At 42.6% G+C, this 17856-nt stretch overlaps 4 protein-coding genes across 7 annotated transcripts in view; 1 reads left to right on the forward strand and 3 right to left on the reverse strand.

Moving 5' to 3' along the window:
• Window positions 1-1401: 1401 nt before the first annotated feature.
• Window positions 1402-6369, reverse strand: ssu72 (SSU72 homolog, RNA polymerase II CTD phosphatase). Its single transcript, XM_034586147.1, has 5 exons — window positions 6098-6369; window positions 5095-5238; window positions 3167-3306; window positions 2908-3026; window positions 1402-2560 (listed from the first exon to the last, which is right to left on the reverse strand). Exons 1-5 carry the CDS (start codon window positions 6175-6177, stop codon window positions 2459-2461), a joined length of 585 nt encoding a protein of 194 aa, XP_034442038.1. The 5' UTR covers window positions 6178-6369; the 3' UTR covers window positions 1402-2458.
• Window positions 6370-7375: 1006 nt separating this feature from the next.
• Window positions 7376-9653, reverse strand: fndc10 (fibronectin type III domain containing 10). 2 transcript variants are annotated; one of them, XM_034586115.1, is made up of 2 exons: window positions 9413-9653; window positions 7376-9261 (listed from the first exon to the last, which is right to left on the reverse strand). In XM_034586115.1, the coding sequence occupies exon 2, from the start codon at window positions 9106-9108 to the stop codon at window positions 8080-8082; it is 1029 nt and encodes a 342-aa protein (XP_034442006.1). In that variant the 5' UTR covers window positions 9109-9261; window positions 9413-9653; the 3' UTR covers window positions 7376-8079. The 2 variants fall into 2 exon arrangements, with proteins under 2 accessions (XP_034442006.1, XP_034442005.1); XM_034586114.1 differs by having other exon boundaries at window positions 7376-9310.
• A 1456-nt stretch (window positions 9654-11109) lies between these two features.
• Window positions 11110-14006, forward strand: LOC117761829 (olfactory receptor class A-like protein 4). The gene is made up of 2 exons (XM_034586105.1): window positions 11110-12396; window positions 12484-14006. The coding sequence occupies exons 1-2, from the start codon at window positions 12310-12312 to the stop codon at window positions 13504-13506; spliced, it is 1110 nt and encodes a 369-aa protein (XP_034441996.1). The 5' UTR covers window positions 11110-12309; the 3' UTR covers window positions 13507-14006.
• LOC117761837 (olfactory receptor class A-like protein 4) overlaps window positions 13186-17856 on the reverse strand; it is a 946130-nt gene continuing 941459 nt past the window's right edge. Inside the window, exons 1-6 of one of the 3 annotated variants that reach the window (XM_034586120.1) lie at window positions 17592-17729; window positions 16128-17271; window positions 15691-15954; window positions 14932-15177; window positions 14474-14728; window positions 13186-13320 (exon numbers count right to left, since the gene is read on the reverse strand). In XM_034586120.1, coding sequence (XP_034442011.1) covers window positions 14516-14728; window positions 14932-15177; window positions 15691-15954; window positions 16128-16403 — 999 coding nt within the window. In that variant the 5' untranslated portion in view covers window positions 16404-17271; window positions 17592-17729 and the 3' untranslated portion in view covers window positions 13186-13320; window positions 14474-14515. Of the gene's footprint in view, window positions 13321-14013; window positions 14729-14931; window positions 15178-15690; window positions 15955-16127; window positions 17272-17591; window positions 17730-17856 lie in introns of those variants that run through there. The other 2 variants (XM_034586119.1, XM_034586118.1) reach the window with 2 other exon arrangements.

The following is a 17856-nucleotide window of genomic DNA, read 5'->3' on the forward strand; positions in this document are numbered from 1 at the left end:
GCAATTGATAGCGTGGACCGTAATGAGCAATTAGCAGGCAAGGATCGACATCGTGTGACGGACGCAGGAAGTGAAGAGTTTGTCCTTGCCGCAGTGAGCAAAACGCATGCAACGCTTGGTCATTGATCGCTCTCTCCACTAACCGCAACAGGCTTCAAAATGCGTGTGCTCGGGCCCGTTAGTGCTACAACGTAGCCCTAGTTAATATGGTGTCTGTATTTATGATACAATGGCGGGATCAAAAGGGAAAGTGGAAACAAATTGGGCAGAGGGTTGTGATGTGAATGTGCTTGTGTTACTTGTAACATGTAACACGTAAAATAGGGACAACATCTGCATGACGTCACTACATACGTCATCAACACAAGCCTCGATACGCGCTTCACAAAAATCTTCCTGGATTACTCGACACACGATTCGAAGCCTCGACACGGAAGGACACATCACTGATGATTTTGTTTATCTATCCATCCATCTATATATATATTAGTGATGTGTCCTTCCGTGTCGAGGCTTCGAATCGTGTATCGAGTAATCCAGGAAGATTTTTGTGAAGCGCGTATCGAGGCTCGTGTTGATGACGTATGTGGTGACGTTCAAAGCCTTGCAAGCCGGCCGTACCACGTGACTGAGTTAGGAAATGGTTCGCCGGTTGGGCGTGCGAATCGAAATATAAGGGGCAGCGAAACGCAATGGATCCCCCCCCTCACATTTTGTGGACTTGGGACTTTATTGCGCGTTTGTTTGCAAAAAAAAGAAACCGCCTGAAACCGAGCACTGTGGAAAAGTTGTAATTTTTAAATATAAATGAATAAAATGTTGTCCCTATTTTACGTGTTACATGTTACAAGTAACACAAGCACATTCACATCACAACCCTCTGCCCAATTTGTTTCCACTTTCCCTTTTGATCCCGCCATTGTATCATAAATACAGACACCATATTAATAAGTTTATAATTTATGTATTGGCATCACAAACATTCATTAATTTATTCAATTCAAAGCGTCACACACCAAAGCCATGGTGTCATTATAATCACTCCAGCTGTTTTACATTTATTGTCCACTTGATGGCACAGTAGAGCAAATGAAGCTTCGGCCCATGAGTGAACCAATTGGATGGAAAGCTTCAATGCTTCATGAAGCTTCATCTCGCTATCACTAAAAATCATTACATTTAAAAAAGCTAAAACTGGCCCAAATATATATTTTTTTTATATAAGATCCTGTAAAGTGGATCGTAATCATTTCATTGTTTAAAATGACATGATGTAACATTTTAAAATGATTCTAATGAATTATCAATATATCAGAACTAATGTTAAGTACATTACTCAAGATGTATATGCTAATTGTACCGTCAGTGAAAATGGGATAGATACACAGATGCATTTACTTGTGAACTACCCAGGTAAGCTTTATTTAGCACACCTCAATCTTTTACACATTTGTCAGTCAACCAAAAGATGGAGCAGACTAAATGGAGCAGAAATTAACTAAATCAAACAAAAAGGGCAGATGGTCTGGTCTTCAATATTAATTCATGTAACATGCTAATATACAAGTGTACACACGAACCCCATGTCAGAGCAAATAAAGAGTCGCTGCATGTTTCTTGTTTGTTCTCTTTAGTGGATTCATCTGTACATACAGAAAAGTTAGGCACTCTGAGCTGAGCTCGCAGTTTGCAGATAATTACAATGCTTCAGTTTAACATTTACAAAAAAAAGAAAACTACACCCTGAAAGATAAACATATCCAAGTTTAAATATGAATCAACACATTATATTGGAAACACGTCAGAGGAGAGCCTCAGAGAGGCCTAGGTTTGGTTATCCGTTATTATCCCACCCAACTTTAACTTAATCCTAACTAATCTACCACACACGGTCGCACAAACAATGCATTCACTTCAATTACTCTTCCTCCCTGTCTGACCCCAAGAGACACATTTACACTGCACCTGGTCAGAGAAAAAAAATCTGACATTTATGCTCAAATCAATTACAATGATATATCATCTAGAGAAAATAAAAAGTCAGCATCAACATGCTGCAGTGAACAAAAATCAGAGGAACTCCTAAAGCAGTTGTTTGACCGGAAGGGGCTGTGGTGTAGGGGTAGGGGGTGTTATGGCTCTCCCTGAGGAGACATGACAGTGATTTCATTGGACTGGCATGGCGGGAGGACCTTGGTCTGACCTTTTCCGAAGGAATAAAGGCAGAGCGAGAGCAGCGAGTCTGTACTCTGCATTAAGGAAAAACCCAACATCACCAACATGTCCAAGCGCAGCCATTTGTTAGGCCCTGACCAAAGCTCCATGTGTGTGTGAGTGCTGTGTAGGCACACATTATCTATGTACTGTGTTACAGATGACTGAGGAGCAGGGAGTATGCATGTCCATACTCTGTTTGATTGCTTGTGGTCTGAGTTTATTGCGGGTTTTCGGTTGTGCATCAGTAGAAGCAGACGGTGTGAAGAAAAGGCCTGTTGCTCTTCTCCTCAAGCTCTTGAAGGAGCTCGTCGATTTCATTCTCCATGTCGTCAGTGTGCTGGATCTACAGAGGAGGAGGAAACAAATTACACACAGCCTGCATGCACACACTGCTCATCAGCGCCAGGGAACTTAATCATTTATTATTACGCATTTATTAATCTATAGCACCTTTATTTAGCCTTGGCAGTATTTTCATTAGGTCACTACTGACTCATTTGTTTGGCTTAACAGATAATTTCATTTATAAATCCTCGTAACTTACTGCATACTTTCATTAGTATATCTTATTTTTAACCAGTCACTCCCTTTACATATATTAACTACAACATATTTTGTGGCGTCTCAGCTCCACTTCGCCGCTGCTGTGTCGGGTGCAATAGCATTTGAAAACCCTGGTAGGAGACTCACACATTGACACAGCTCACAGATGAGGAAGGCGCCCAGCGTGGCTTCCTCGTGGTTATCCTGAATGTCTACATTGATGACGTGTACAGGCTGCAGCGTCTCCTGCTCTCTTGAGCTCAGATCTGATGAGAAATTAGAGTAAAAACTTGCTTTTGAAACCATGACATGACTCCGTGCTATGGCCTGTAAAACGCAGTAAATGCAAGATCTTTGCAAGTGTCCCACAGTTACCGCCTAGATTCCTGTAGTAGACAATCCTCACCCTCCAGCACTTGGTCGTACACTCTCTCTTCACAGGTGATGACCAGGTCGAACTTATCCTTGCAGTTTTGAAACCGCTCCGGCTTTGACTTGATGCGCTTGTTGCGGTCCAGCATGTGCAGGATGCCGTTCTGTGTGTATCTGAAGAGTGAGGAGGTCAAGGAACACAAGCAGGGAGCCACAGAAACACTTCAAGGTAAAACAACATTCATCACAACGACCAACACCCTGTGGAAAGGGAAGTCATAAAAAGGACAGGTTTTTCTGAATGGGGCTGTTTTTTTCCCTTGCACTTGAGAGGTTATGTCTCAGTGGAAGCACAGAGGTGGTAAATACACACTGGAACATCACCAGTGCTTGCAATAGTCAAACTGCAGCACCCTCTAGTGGTGCAAGATAAGATTACTCTAAATTGTCAGCTGATTAAAAAAACACTGGATGAAGAAATGACACTTCGGGGCAATGTCAGTAAAATGTGAAACCTTTACAGGCTGCGATAAATGAATTCAACAAAGTTGTAATATTTGATTTTATCAACAAACCATTCAGACACTGGCAGGCTGCCATTTGTAAAAAAAAAATAAATAGGAAGACATTCTGAACTGCACTGTCACTACATGGCCATCTTTGCCAAAAAGAAAAACAATTCTATCGTGATGGAATACATCAGTAAGAAATCCATGCATATGTACAGGGATTATAGGAGTTTTATAAGAGGTAGTATGAACACCCTTTAGGCATAATGCATTGTCATGTCACAGCTCTTCCACATTTGATTCTTACGATTACACATTTGACCTCTCAAACAACACATGGCGATTTCTGCAACTGCAAAACAGTAACATAATGATCAGTAGCACAGCAGTAAGTCAACATTTGGTGAGATATTTTGCCTTTCTTTTAAGCCTGGATCAGTAAATAATTAATTCAGTAGGAACAGTCTGGAGGCTTTTTGGAAATACTCCAGGAATGAATATCCAAAGAGAGCAGACTTAACATTCAACTGTGGATGGTGTTGACATCATTTGAATGTCACCGAAGACCAAAAATCAGGACCAGCCAGGACTTAGCAGGAGGAATAACTGCAATAATTTGGATGAAAGCTTCCGAGATATTTATGCATGTACAAATAAAGTGCAGCAGATATCATACACCACAGCAGGTATTACTCCTCATGAATAATGCAGGTGATTGTAATTTGTAGTTTTTTACTTACCTTGGGGTCCTACAATCTTATAAACAGAAGTAATGACTACATTCCTGGTTTAACAGAAACCCAACCTGCGAGAGATATGATTATCTGCTTTTTGTTATTGTACTTCTGGTAAATAACCTTAGGGGTAGAGTTTCTTCCCCCACTTAATGCTATTTACTTGAAGCCACTGTTTTCTTCGATAATAGAGTTTCCCTTGTGATTGTTTTCTTTATATCACCAAGATTTAGAGTATTTACAGAAACTACATTAAGTGCAATTGACAATAAAAGTAAATGAGCCAGATGAAGCTGATTACAAGAAAAAAAAATCTAACTTGCTAAAGTTATTCAACCTGCAAAATTGTGGAGAAATTTAAAAAATACAACACATGGAAAATATAGGAAAACTGCATTAGCAAGGAACAGTGGTATCAAGAAGGCCATCGCAAATACAGGCAAAACCTTAATGATCTTCACCAAATCACACTTACTGCTGCACTGCTTCCTTTGTTTTCTGTATTTTACAGGTTTCATAACAGAACACACTGTACATCTTTCACATTTGTTAAAATCCCTGCATGTGATTTATCCATCAGTGCTCTCCAATCTGCTGAGCTGCTCCAACACCATCACACTTGCATGAACCCTCAAAGATTAAAACCTAAACAAGATGCATGGTCCACGTGTAAGTGTGCGTCTGTGTGTGTGAGGAAAAGGTGAGTGAGAAGGGGATACAGTTCCTTGTCCTTGCGGACCAAGTCGTTGTACATCTGTTCATATGTCGTTTTGAAGTCATACACATTTGGTTTATCCGGGGCAGGACCAGGTAGCTTCACATGAGACCCTGTCCCGAATGAGCGCACATCAAATCCACGTTTGCTGCAAAGAGGGGGGGGAAAAAAAGGACAAGAGAATAAATTACATAACATTTCTGGAATCAACAGTGACAACAACACATCCTACACAATCTCCCTGCTGTCTCCTGAGAGCTGAACTGAGTGAGTAAGCAGAACAGGCCGGTTGTGCGTCACACGATGAATCACTGCACAGTGAAGTGTGTGGGGGCCGCGTCCAGCTCTCTCCTGTGTCACAATCTGATTAAACCCTGTTACTAATACAGGAGAATAGACAAACTGTAAAAGGGGGATGTGATGTTTATTATTTCAGCTAATGACGTGGGTGACATGTCACCAACAAGCTACACTGGTCCATAGATCTTATTGCGTCGTCCTCTTTCTTTTGTTTCCAGTCCTGTTGCCATCAAATGTCCAGTGAGAGCAAGTGTGCAGCGTCCAGACTGAACAACCAGCGCACACAAGGAGTTTAAACAGGATTTCACCTACAACCTAAACTGCTACATGACTGAGCCCCTGTGTTGCAGCTGCAGTTCCTCCCTTCCGGTATTCTTCCTCCAAGAGGGCGCTCCAAACAACATGTGGGGGCCGCAAATAGTTTAACTAAACCCCTAAGCCAGCTTTTTAGAAGACGACATGTTGTATGGCGGTAGAATTTATCTAAGGTAATCTGAAGTAGTGATCAGCAGCGGTAAAGGAGCGCTGCGGCCCCGGTGCCTCTGAGAGGAGGGATCCATTGTTAGACTGAGGCCCGGCGGACGGACCGTCTATCACCGTGTCTGTGCGGCTCGGACATTCAGGAACGACACCTCGCAGTTCCCCTTCGCTCGGGCTGTGGCGGTTCCCCCCCTCCCCGTTTGGTCTTCCTCTCGCCCGGTCTTTACCTGAGGATATTGTGCGCTTCCATACTGCGGTTCTGGTTGCTCGAGCACACAACCGCTACACGCAGCGGGTGGCTCGGCATCGCGACTCCCCGGCTGAAGCTACTCGACACGCGACTTTCTGAAAACTAGCGAGAGGTGGGTTAGTTTGAGCCCCGCGAGGAAGTGTGACCGAACACCCTGCGACAGCGGTAAACAGCAACGCGTCTCTACAACAACGACTGGGCGACGTGCTCGTCTTCTCTTACAAGGAGGAAGTTAAAATGGCGGAGTCCCGTGAGTTCGACACGCTTATATGAGATGATGTCACGTGGGGGGGGGGGGGCGGGGCTTCACAAAAACAGAAATCAAAAGTTCAGAAGTAAATATGACAAATACGACTTTTATTGAAATAAACTTGCGGAAAAATAATTACCATGATAACAACCAGGGAATTTCCCAGCGTGCACTTGGATTGCCATGACTCCCAGGTCTAAATAACACTGTTACACAATAAGAATGTTTACCTCAGTAATATGCAGTCAGATTTACCTTTAGTACCCTAAAGTTCGGCCCGTATCGTTGATTACAAGGCCAAAACACTTAATGATGTTGAGGTGCACAACTACTGGCTGCTAACACCTGCTGACATTAAGTTGCTAACTTAAATTGGGCAGAAGACCTTCAAATGTACAAGGGATACTCACCAATTTTTCCTATACTCTAAAATGCAGTAAGGAACCTCAAAATAGAGTCCTGTCATAGTGGTCTACCTGTGGTGGAGGTGCCCTATGAAGTGTCTACTAGTAATAGAACTTAAAAAGAGTGATTACCTTATATATATATGAATTCAAATTTATGCTGCCAGGAACAACAAAATAGAATCCTGACATGTGGTGTAAGTACCCTATGAGGTGTCTACTATGTGTCATTTTTGCATTTTGTTGTCATCTCAATTGAGCTAAGTAGCTCATCAATCAGAAAACATATTCTAATATGCAAATTTTGAAACCAGGGGGCGTCCCCAGAATATTTTCCATCTTGTAGATTTGTACATTAGTCTAATGCATTCATGTGGTTTATAGGTTTGGGGCATTGCGACATAATGCCACAACCTTGCATAGCGGTGATGGGACTAAAATTGGAGCATGACACTGCTTTAAAACACGAACATAACCTGAAACTCTTGAGTAATATATAAGTAGATAAAGAAGATAAAGGAATTATTCATACAAACAAGCCATTTTTCTGTTTGGGGACAGCTCTGTAAGGTTTTATGTTTACACGTGTATTTCTATTGCCTGTTTCTAATTCTTGTAAATTCCCCTGGGATGTAAAAAGCAAACACATGCACATAAACACAAGGAAATAAAGACAGCTGCAAAGTATTACAAATGACCTCATGGTGTTTTATTTACTGACAGCAGGACATAAAGGCTCTCTAACTCAAGATGTTTGGCACAGTATCTGGAGACTGTACAGCAGATTGTATTGCCCTTCACAAAATGGTACAAACACATTGCGTTGAAAGCAAAACAAGATGGGGGGGGGATGATTTAGTTAAGTGGAAAAGACGTACTTCTGTAAAGTTTAATTTTTCTGTGACCCAGCAAGGACAGGACCAGTCTGGACACTTTCACAGGCTGAACGTTTTAGCAAAACGGCTGCTTCTGATGCCACTTCATCAATTGTATTGCTGTATAAATGCTGTCAGTGCACAGATTGACACACTCAATCACAGACAACCTTGAACAAAAACACAACACAGTACACTACCGCATTTACTAAATGTAAGTTATCAGTACTTTTGGTTCAGTGCATCCTCGCAGAGGTTGTCAAGGCATGTTATTTGCAGAGCCACAGTAGATTGTGCTTCAGTTCAGTCACAACAAGATGTACATATTTGTTTGGGGAACAACTATTTAGGACAGTGAGTGACTATGACTGTGAGTTTACATATGGTAGTGGATGTTAAATGCATGACGTTTCATTTATTTAGCAGTGCATCAGTGATGCGAATGAGTGCGGTAGGAGTATGTGTGCTGTGTCGTGGGGCTCATGATGTTTTCTGTGATATATGCCACCAGCAAGCAAATGATGACCAGCATCACACAAATGGCTCCCCCCACAGTTGTCATGGCGATGACAATGTCCTGCATCCCAGACGGTGGCAGGGTAAACTCCACACAGTCCCGCTGGTCTGCGCTCTGAGCTGGATCGGAGTGGGCCAGGGATCTCAGGCAGAGCCGGTAGGGCATGTTCTCATGAAGCTCGGTCAGGAGAAAGTCCCTGCAGCTGGATCCAAGATGGACACCGGCACACTCAAACTGAGTGTAGCTTCCATTCCACCAGCAGCTCAACTCATAGCCTCCTCGCCTGTGGCGTAGGCCACTGAAAACAGTGCTTGATGGAAGACTTCCCTCTCTTGTTGAATTGGTCCCTGGACCCCCACTGCTCTTCTGACCAGCTGCAGCCTCCTCTGTCTTCATCCCTCCCTCAGTGATCAAAGACTCTCCCTCATGGCTCCACTGTAACAGTACGCTGCCGTTGATGAGGATATTTGCCACCAGATTCCCCAAAGACACCACTGTCCTGCAGTCTGCCTTGCGACACTTGTACCCGAACAGCGTGTCTCGAAAGCACAGCTGCTCCCCAATGCCTCCCTCGACCACTCGGTAGGCACAGTGTGATGACACCCCTTCCTCTGGGCTCCAGCCTGGTCCCCCGCCAGACCTCTCAGATATCACAGTAGTAACATTGACTCTGCTGGTGTTGAAGGAGAAGCGATTCACGTGGCCCGTTACCCCTTCGAGCTTCGGTGGTGATGACGGCGGCCTACTTTTCTGGCTGTGATTGCCATAGTTGGAGGTGATGTTGTTCTGTCTCAGCCAGTTTTGAAGCATCACCCCCACATTGCCCCTGCCCCTCACCTCTGATGGGGATGGTGATGATGATCTGCTGGAGCCAGCTGTGTGGTGTAATGTGCAAAGCAGCAGAGCCGACAAGGCGAGCAGGGATGGTTGTTGGCTTTTCATTTCACTCCCTCTATTCGGTTTATTCTCCTCTCACGGTGGCACAGGGCGGACCGACGTCTGCCATAGGATCAGCTCAACCTCGGTGCGCTCGACGGAATCCGCGTAAAGCAAGAGAGCGCGTCCATGGGCGAGAGGAGCGGGCGGGCCGTGCATCTGCGACAGAAATAACAGTGAATCATACGTCCGTGCATCCCGCTGTGACCTTGCATGAGGATGAAGCGTGCAGGGGGAAGTTAAACGAAGCAGCACACGGTCATGGAAGTCACCTCAGCATCACCTCCAGACATCCAGGAGAAGCACTTACTTGTCTCGGTGGGATGACAGGACCCGACTGTCCTTACATCCACCTATCGTGCCACCAGGTCCGCTTTCTTCTTCTTCTACTTCTTCTTCTTCTTCTTCCTGCCTGGTTTGACGTAAAAGCCTCTGTGTGAGAGTGCGCGTACACGAGCGCGCGCCGCAGATCCCCTGGGAGCGTGCACCACATATTTGTGATTCTGAACAGTCGGTTTGTGAGTCATCATCCCACGCACACGCACACACACAAACACTCACGATGTTTCAAGTGTGTCTCAGTCCTGACAGCAGCGACGGAGGGAAACTTACCTGCATCCTGTGCACGTCCCTCACATCATGTCCTTATGAATACCAACCTAACTAACATCTAATTTATCTTATTATATCTTCTTTGCTACTTTATTTATTATTTCATTCCCAGACAAAACCTTAGTGACAAAAAGATGAGAGATGGCCTGTGTGGTTAAAGACTCCATACCTATGATTTTGCTAGTCGTTTTTGTAATTGGCTCAACGTCCAACACTGACTTAATATTACTTTACCAATTAATTAAAACTGTTAATTTCCACCAACAAATAACTAACATCTATTTTTTCTCACATCTTTTTATTTTTCTACTACTTTACTTCGATTTCATTTCCCAGACAAAATCTTTGTGTCAAAAATCTACACTTTGGCAGTGTAACTCATTGGTTCTAAAGGTGCCATCTTCTCCAAATTCTGCAATAGGTCCAAAGGGGAGTCAACAGTATTTCAAATAATGTTAAAATAGGAAGTCAATATTAATATTCTGTATTTAATTATCAGTTTTCCCAGTTTCTCTGGTAATTGACTAAACATCCACCACTGACACTGACTCAATATTGCACTTCAATGAATAAAAATAGTCCATATACATATTCATGGAAAATAACATAAAATACCAACATAACATTTGATTTTTGTCTAACATCTTATTATCTTTCTGCTATTTTATTCAGATTTGTTATCCCAGACAAAACATTTATGTAAAAAATCTACACTTCCTTCCAATGTGTAACAACTGATAAATATTCTACCAATCAATACATGTGATAGTAAAGTTTTCAGATCAGAGTTTTGAAATATATTTAATTCTTAAATCCTGGTCACATTTCTGACAAGGACAACTCCACATGTTTATTATGCTTTCTGTAAACTAGATGTGTCCTGGGGCCTTTATATTCAGACAACACATTTCAAGCTAATTTGGCTAATGCTAAATTCACACAATATACTGTATTTTCCATATCAATAATCTTTGGTGTTTGCATTTGGGCTCATCTGCTCTGACAGTAAGAAAAAACTAAAGTAAGACCTGTATATAAGAATGTAGTTTTTTATATCTGAAAAATTAGTTGTCAAGTTTGGGTGGTTGTTCACATACTGTGGGAGAACTAGACAAAACAAAAATACAGTTTCAAACCATTTATTCTGAAATTATCCCCCAACATGAAAATGAACTGCTATTACAAAGCAGAAAGTTGTTGCTGCTGATTTTTTCTTTTTACCTTTGCAAATCTGTTGTTTAACTGGGGAATCAGCAGCCAATTAAAGAAAGGCATACAAATTTAACAGCAACATAATGCACTTAAAAACAGACATATCTTATTTGTGAGGAAGCTTATGTTCACATTTTGTTCAGCCCTTTCAGAGGGTGTGTTTTGAATGGATAATAGTGATGCAGATGTAATTAAACAGTGTTTTACGATGCAAAATCCAGCCTCACACATTAGACATCAGTTGCACCAAGACCTCTCTGATACAGTCTCCACAAAAATGTTATGATAAAGCTTCATAAATGTAGAAATAAATGCTGGGCTTTTTGTGTCATATGTAAATAATGTCGTACAAGTTTCATTGTGTCCATCCCCTGTACATGAAGCATTCTGACACAGTGCATCAGAGGTCTTAAGGTAAAAGAGCCCCTCTACAAAACTTAAATTATATTAGATTTTTCTTTATTTTATATCATCATGAATACAGTGAAGCCTTCAACCAAGTTTTGGGTTTTTACATTTTGATGGTTTCTTAAAAATAAAGAAAGGATCTACTGATATAAATAATCTCACGCAACGAGGAAATAGATCTAGAATTAATATACGATCAAGATGCATCACTGTCCTCCACAGTACAATTAATTAAGCAGTGCTTATGTGAGATTATTGTGAATAATGATTGCCTCCTCCCAAGAGAGAAACCTGGCAAGCCAACAAACAATTATTACCAAGGGAGAGGATGAATGGCTGACTAATAAGAGAGAGAGAGACAGAGAGAGAGAGAAAGTGCTGCATCAATGACTGGCTCAGCACCACCAGTTCCTGAGAGCTCATCAGATGATTAGTTCAATCTGTGAGATCAGTAGTTTTTCAGTTTATGTGATACTACATGTTGTCATTTAGCCAAGCTACGGGGACATAAACAGGATAAACTGAAAAATAAATGAGCTGAAAAAGGAAGGACTCAGAGGATCACTGGTCCACCACAACATGCTTTTCTGCAGCAGAGTTAAGTGACGATTACCACGAATATTTTAATCCCAACAAATAACAGTGACCCACAGCTTTTTATGTGATTGTCCAGGTCAAGAGACAGCTTTGCGTTTGCAGCTGGTCGGTGATGTGGAAAGCAAACGTGGAAAACGCCTGCCTCTGCATATTCAGCAAAAGCATCAGCATGAACATGTTGAACTAAATTGACCCTGAACCTGTTCAGCAAAGATGAAACCTTCTGTGTGATGAACGTGCACGTGCGTGCACATATAAGACACGATGAGGAAAATCCCCAGGAGCAGTAGTATAAATGAAGCCTCAATGTTTCCCTTCTACTCTCTCCCACGCACTCTACAATAAGAAAAACTATGTCGCCATGCAGAGGATGATGCCATGTCAGAGGTCCTCACTGTAGATGCTATTTTGTTTGGGCTCTTGGTTTTTTCTGGCATCCTGGGAAACATCTTGGTCATCCATGTGGTGAGATGATGCACAGAGTTCTATTGCATTTGTGAGTTGAGTGTTTTTCTTGGGTTTTTTCTTAGTCTGTCCTGCTTTGACTCTCAGGTGTTTCAGTCAGCCAGTGAGGGTCCGGCTCGGAGACTCCCTTCTTCTGATACCATCTTGGTGCACCTGTCGTTGGCCAACCTGCTGACCTCACTCTTCCGCACGGTGCCCATCTTCGTGTCGGACCTGGGCCTGAATGTGTCTCTGTCTCCAGGCTGGTGCCGAGTCTTCATGCTGCTGTGGGTGTGGTGGCGAGCCGTGGGCTGCTGGGTGACTCTGGCGCTCAGTGTCTTCCACTGCACCACCCTGAGGCGACAGCATGTGGCCTTTGGACCTCTCGCAAATCAGAGGGAGAGGCGGAGGGTGTGGTTCGTTCTGGGCCTGGTGTGGGGGGCTAACCTGGTCTTTTCTATTCCAGCCCTGGTGTACACCACCCACGTTCACGGCAACGCCACCGTGGAGCTGATGGTGATCAGCTGCACCACCAGGCCTCTACTGGGCTGCATCTGGGAGTTCCCATCTCAGCAGCAGGGCTCAGCCTTCGCCTCCACCTCACTGGCTCTAAATGAGGTGTTGCCGTTGGTGCTGATGGTGTTCACCAATCTGGCCACACTTCAGGCTCTGGCCAAACACATCAGAGCCGTCACCTCAGGGGGAGAGGGGGGAGGAAATCATGGAGAACTGGACAAACACGTGTCCACTGAGCGAAAGGCAGCTCATGTCATCATGTCGCTGGTGTCGCTCTTCGTGGTCTGCTGGGCGCTGCAGGTCGCTGCGGTGACATACTACAACCACGACGGGGGACACCACGCTGAGGGGCTGCTGACCGTGGCCCACTTCTCCGCCTCGTTATTTGTGGGCTTCAGTCCAATGGTGGTGGCGCTGGGACATGGCAAGCTGAGGAGAAGAATCAGGAGCATGATACCGGGGTGGTCTAAAGTTCTGAAACGTCACCGTGAGGTCACTGAACAGGGAAGTACATCTCCAAAGACTGAAGGAAAAAAGGGAAAGCAAACTGTTTTTGTTGTTCAAAATGAGAGAAAAATCATAAATGTGGAGGAGAAGATTAAAGCAGGCAAGTGATGCAGAGTGTGATAAGAAAAATAATTTTAAACTCACTTGTTACCTGGACAAAATTGTTGTCATGTATTAATTTAGCTTATTTTGACATGTTTCAATACAAGCAGACATTTCATTGATCTTTGTAGTTTCTTTTAAGATGGGATTTATTCTGATAAAACTGAGTATATCACTTGTACAAATTTTTGTTTGTGCTGTGAATTCAAGATTATTTTTTATTTTTTATCAACGTCACAAACATTGTCTCCATTATATTTTGAACAGTGTATAATGATTTAAAAAATATCAAACCCAGTCCAACCAGTCTCCAATATACAACACAACAAAATAAAAAATAAATATAAGAGGGAAAAATGAGAGACATTTTGATCCTTGAATTGTTGGTCCAATAGCATAAAGTTACCATATATTGTACATTGTTCCTGCATTACATGTTTCATTTTTCCGCAGCGTTTTGTAACTAAAATCTTTTGTAAGGGTCAAACAAACAGATCCAGGAATCTAGATGTTTATTTAAGTAGTTACAATATTATTTTATGTTGATACAAACAAGGTATGAAAATATGAAATATGTAGTCAGAAGCCATCATGGTAAGAAAAAAACATTACACTGAACCTACAAAGCATAGTATTAACATTTTGTCTGGCAAACTAAAGGAAACATGTTGCAGTTTAATCTAAATAAAATCAGTTTGGACAGATTTTTCTTTTTCTTTTGACCATTTGTTTGGACTGTATAATAAAAAGAATTGTACTATCAGCCCTGTCTACTTACTGAGTCATGTAGCATGAATCCTCAGGCTTGTTGGGGTTTTAACACTTTGCCTTTCTATTCTGAGTCACACACACTCACACAAATACACAAAGGTTTACAGAGATAAATAAGCATTCACACCAATGACCATGAACCTCAGAACTATTAACTATTGAGATGATGGTAGTGATATTTTCAGTATTGTGTGAGCTGCACCCCCAGTGCTGCAGCAGAGTGACCTGCCAGCCGGCAGCTCTGTCAGTGCGAGAGCAAGGACTTGACGGTAGACCGCAGTCTCCTGTGGCCGACTGCCAGAATAGCAGGTGACATGGCGATGAAGATAATGTTGGCAAAACGAGCAATGATCAGGAGGAAATTAGCCGAAGAGCCCTGGTTGTAGTTGAAATAGTTGACGGAGATAATGCTGGTTCCCCAAGAAGCAATGAAGAGCATAATGAGAGCGAGAATCACCTGAAAATCACACAAGGCAAAGAATTGGGGCAGTGAGAGCCACACAGAGATATGATGAAATATGGTCAGTTTGAGTCAAACATTGGAGAAATCTGTTTGTCAGATCTATGAATAAAAGCACAAATCTGCTGTATATCAAAACTTTTTTACTGCTTATCTACATGGCTTCATGAGCTCTTCAGTGACACCCTCCTCTTCCTCACCTTGGCCGCTCGCCTCTCAGCTGGCACTCGTTTGATGACCGGACCGTCCTGCACTGAGCTGCGCATCCTGCCATGGGTGTAGAGGGTGTAGAGGGAGCCCATGTTGGTGATAGCCATCAGGATTATGGGAAGGGTCTCATGGATCACTATAGAGGTGGTGGCATAGGCCAGGCCACTGTAGGTGGAGGGAAAGTCCCACACGCAGCCCAGCAGGGGGCGCGTTGTGCTGCTCACCAGCATCAGTGTCTGAGAGGAGGAGGAACATAGAGGAACAAACACTTATGAACGCACTCACAATAAATGAACTTACTAATAACAAATGGTTCTGTTATTATTGACTTTTTTATTTAATTTGCAGTGTTGATAGAACAGTATATTATCTACTGTATGTTTTTATTCTGGTATCGAAGATTTTGTAGTTTGATCTCTTAATAACTAATGACCATGCCAAGTATTATCAAATAAAAAAAGTATATATTTTTGGAAAGAAACTTTTTCCTGGCTTTGGTAATGCAGATTATTCTTTTGGTCTGCCATGATCTACCAAATTTATAAGTAATAAATACAGACTTGATATTCACTGTTACACAACACAAGCAGGTTAAAAGCAAACGATTTTCACAGGTTGGAATGAACAGAAACAAAGTCTGTGTGGAAAAGGAAAGAAGTAATTTAAAATTCTAATTTATGAAAGAACCACCTGTAATATATAATGTACTTGATAAAAGATCTGGATGATGTAAATTTCACTGGAATCACCTCTGTTGTGTTCACATTCCCGTTCGTGGAAAATATATGAGCAGGAATGGAGTAGATAAAGTTGAGGAGCCAGATGAGGGCCATACTCAGCAGCAGGGTGGTAGGAGGACTCCGGGGCCCGTGAAGGTTCCCGCTGTTGGGAGCCACGCGCCTCAAAGTCTGGAAATGGAACGCACTGAGATAGAGCGTTGACCACACGTTGACCGATCGCAGCCACACCCAGACACCCATCAGGAACTGACACCACTCTTTGGATGAGTACAGCTGGGGTAAAGAAAACAATATCTTTTATTTATTATTACTTATTTCTGATTATGACATCTAATTGTTAAATAATAAATATCTCACTACCACTAGATGACCAGTGTGGTAGCTGGTGTGAAAACACACCCTTTGAACTATGGGTAACTCAGTGGTTGATTTTGAAGACAACATACCTCGAGTCCCATGTCTGAGATAACAAGCAACGTGTTCCTCATCAAAGACACCATCAGGTTAGACAGCGCCATGTTAATGATGATGATGTCCGAGTTTTGTCCTCCGCCGTGGTCCATAATCACACTCTTACCGATCACCACAACCACGGTGGCATTACCCAGGATTCCCAGCATCACCAGGATGATGTAAAAGGCATTTTGTGCAGGGGACACAGAGACGCGAAGTCCCATCCCCACAAGCCCCAGGTCTTCATTTGGATTTTCTGAGCCTTCCATTGCAACCACTGATTGAACAACCTCGTCTGTGAAGCAGCTTGAACGGCTGATGTAAAACCTCTAAGCATTCTCCATCTTCAGTTTTGATGCATGTCAGAAGAATAAACCTCAGGCTTTGACCTCCAACATGCTGCCAACATCTTCTTGAGTTCAGGTCAGTGCTCTGCTCGATCTTCGCAGGGTTTGTCATTTATTACACTCCTTCTCTGGGCCAATGGAAGAAGGTTAGGTTCTCAGAAAGCCACAAGGCAACACTATTTAATGCCTCTGGGAGCTCAGGGTGCAAGTTAATGAAACACAAGAGATTAATCAGCTTCCCTGAGTGAAATGTGCTTTCTTTGCAACTTCATTCATTATGCCATCATCCTGGGGGAAGTGTAGAAGCCTTTTTGTTTATTTCCATGTATGCAAATGCATGTGGATGAGTTTTCATAATAATAAGAAAAAATAATAGCAAGAGAGATACTGCTAATAATACCACTAATTTTAGCGACATGGTGGTGCAGTGGTTAGTATTATTGCCTTATAGCAAGAGGGTTCCTTGTTGACAGCTAGGATTGGCTCCAGCTCCCCCCATGACCCTCAAAGTATAACTGGTAAAGATAATGGATGGACCCACATGCATATATAATATTAGTAACAGTAAATCCTTCTTCTCATTTTGCACTCAGAAACAACAACAGTGAAATTGGACACTGACATCAGACGTAAAAACAAGCTCCCCACTGTCACAGCAGGTATAATGTACACCAATCAAATTGACCCACTACAGATTAAGCAGAGCCCCCATTAGTAGTGTGTGAGGGGTCCAGAGGTTTGATTGTTGCCTGGGCAGCGACAGGTCCTCCGCTCATATCTCAAGCCTCCACTTGTCAGCTATTAAAGCAACGCACAGACTTGTTTTCATACAGTGCTTTTATACACAGCATTTTTTCTATCACACACCATTCACACCATGCAGTGTCAGCACAGCCTTCAGGGGAAATTTGGGGTTCAGTATCTTGCCCAACGACACTTTGGAATGCAGACTGGAGGAATCGGGGATCGAACCACGGACCTTCTACTTTGTGGACTACTCTCTCAATAGCACAATGTATATCTGACAAACTTACAGTATACACAACAAGCTATATATCTCTTTCAAAGATCTTACAATTAAGACATTTGCGCTATATAAATAAAATTGACATTGACATTTGGCAGTTATGTGTCTTTAAAATTAGCTCAGCAAGGTTTTCCCATCCCTTTCAGCTGACATTTAACACACACACACACACACACACACACACACACACACACACACACACACACACACACACACACACACACACAACAACAAATGGCCAGTCACTTTCAGTCCAATCCATGATATTTTGAAAGAAAATATAATTGAGCGTAACCTGTAATTATCCTATGAATCATTTATGTCAAATGACAAGTTGTCAAATGACAA

This window comes from Hippoglossus hippoglossus, chromosome 5 (assembly GCF_009819705.1).
Source record: "Hippoglossus hippoglossus isolate fHipHip1 chromosome 5, fHipHip1.pri, whole genome shotgun sequence".
Taxonomy (NCBI): Eukaryota; Metazoa; Chordata; class Actinopteri; order Pleuronectiformes; family Pleuronectidae; genus Hippoglossus; species Hippoglossus hippoglossus.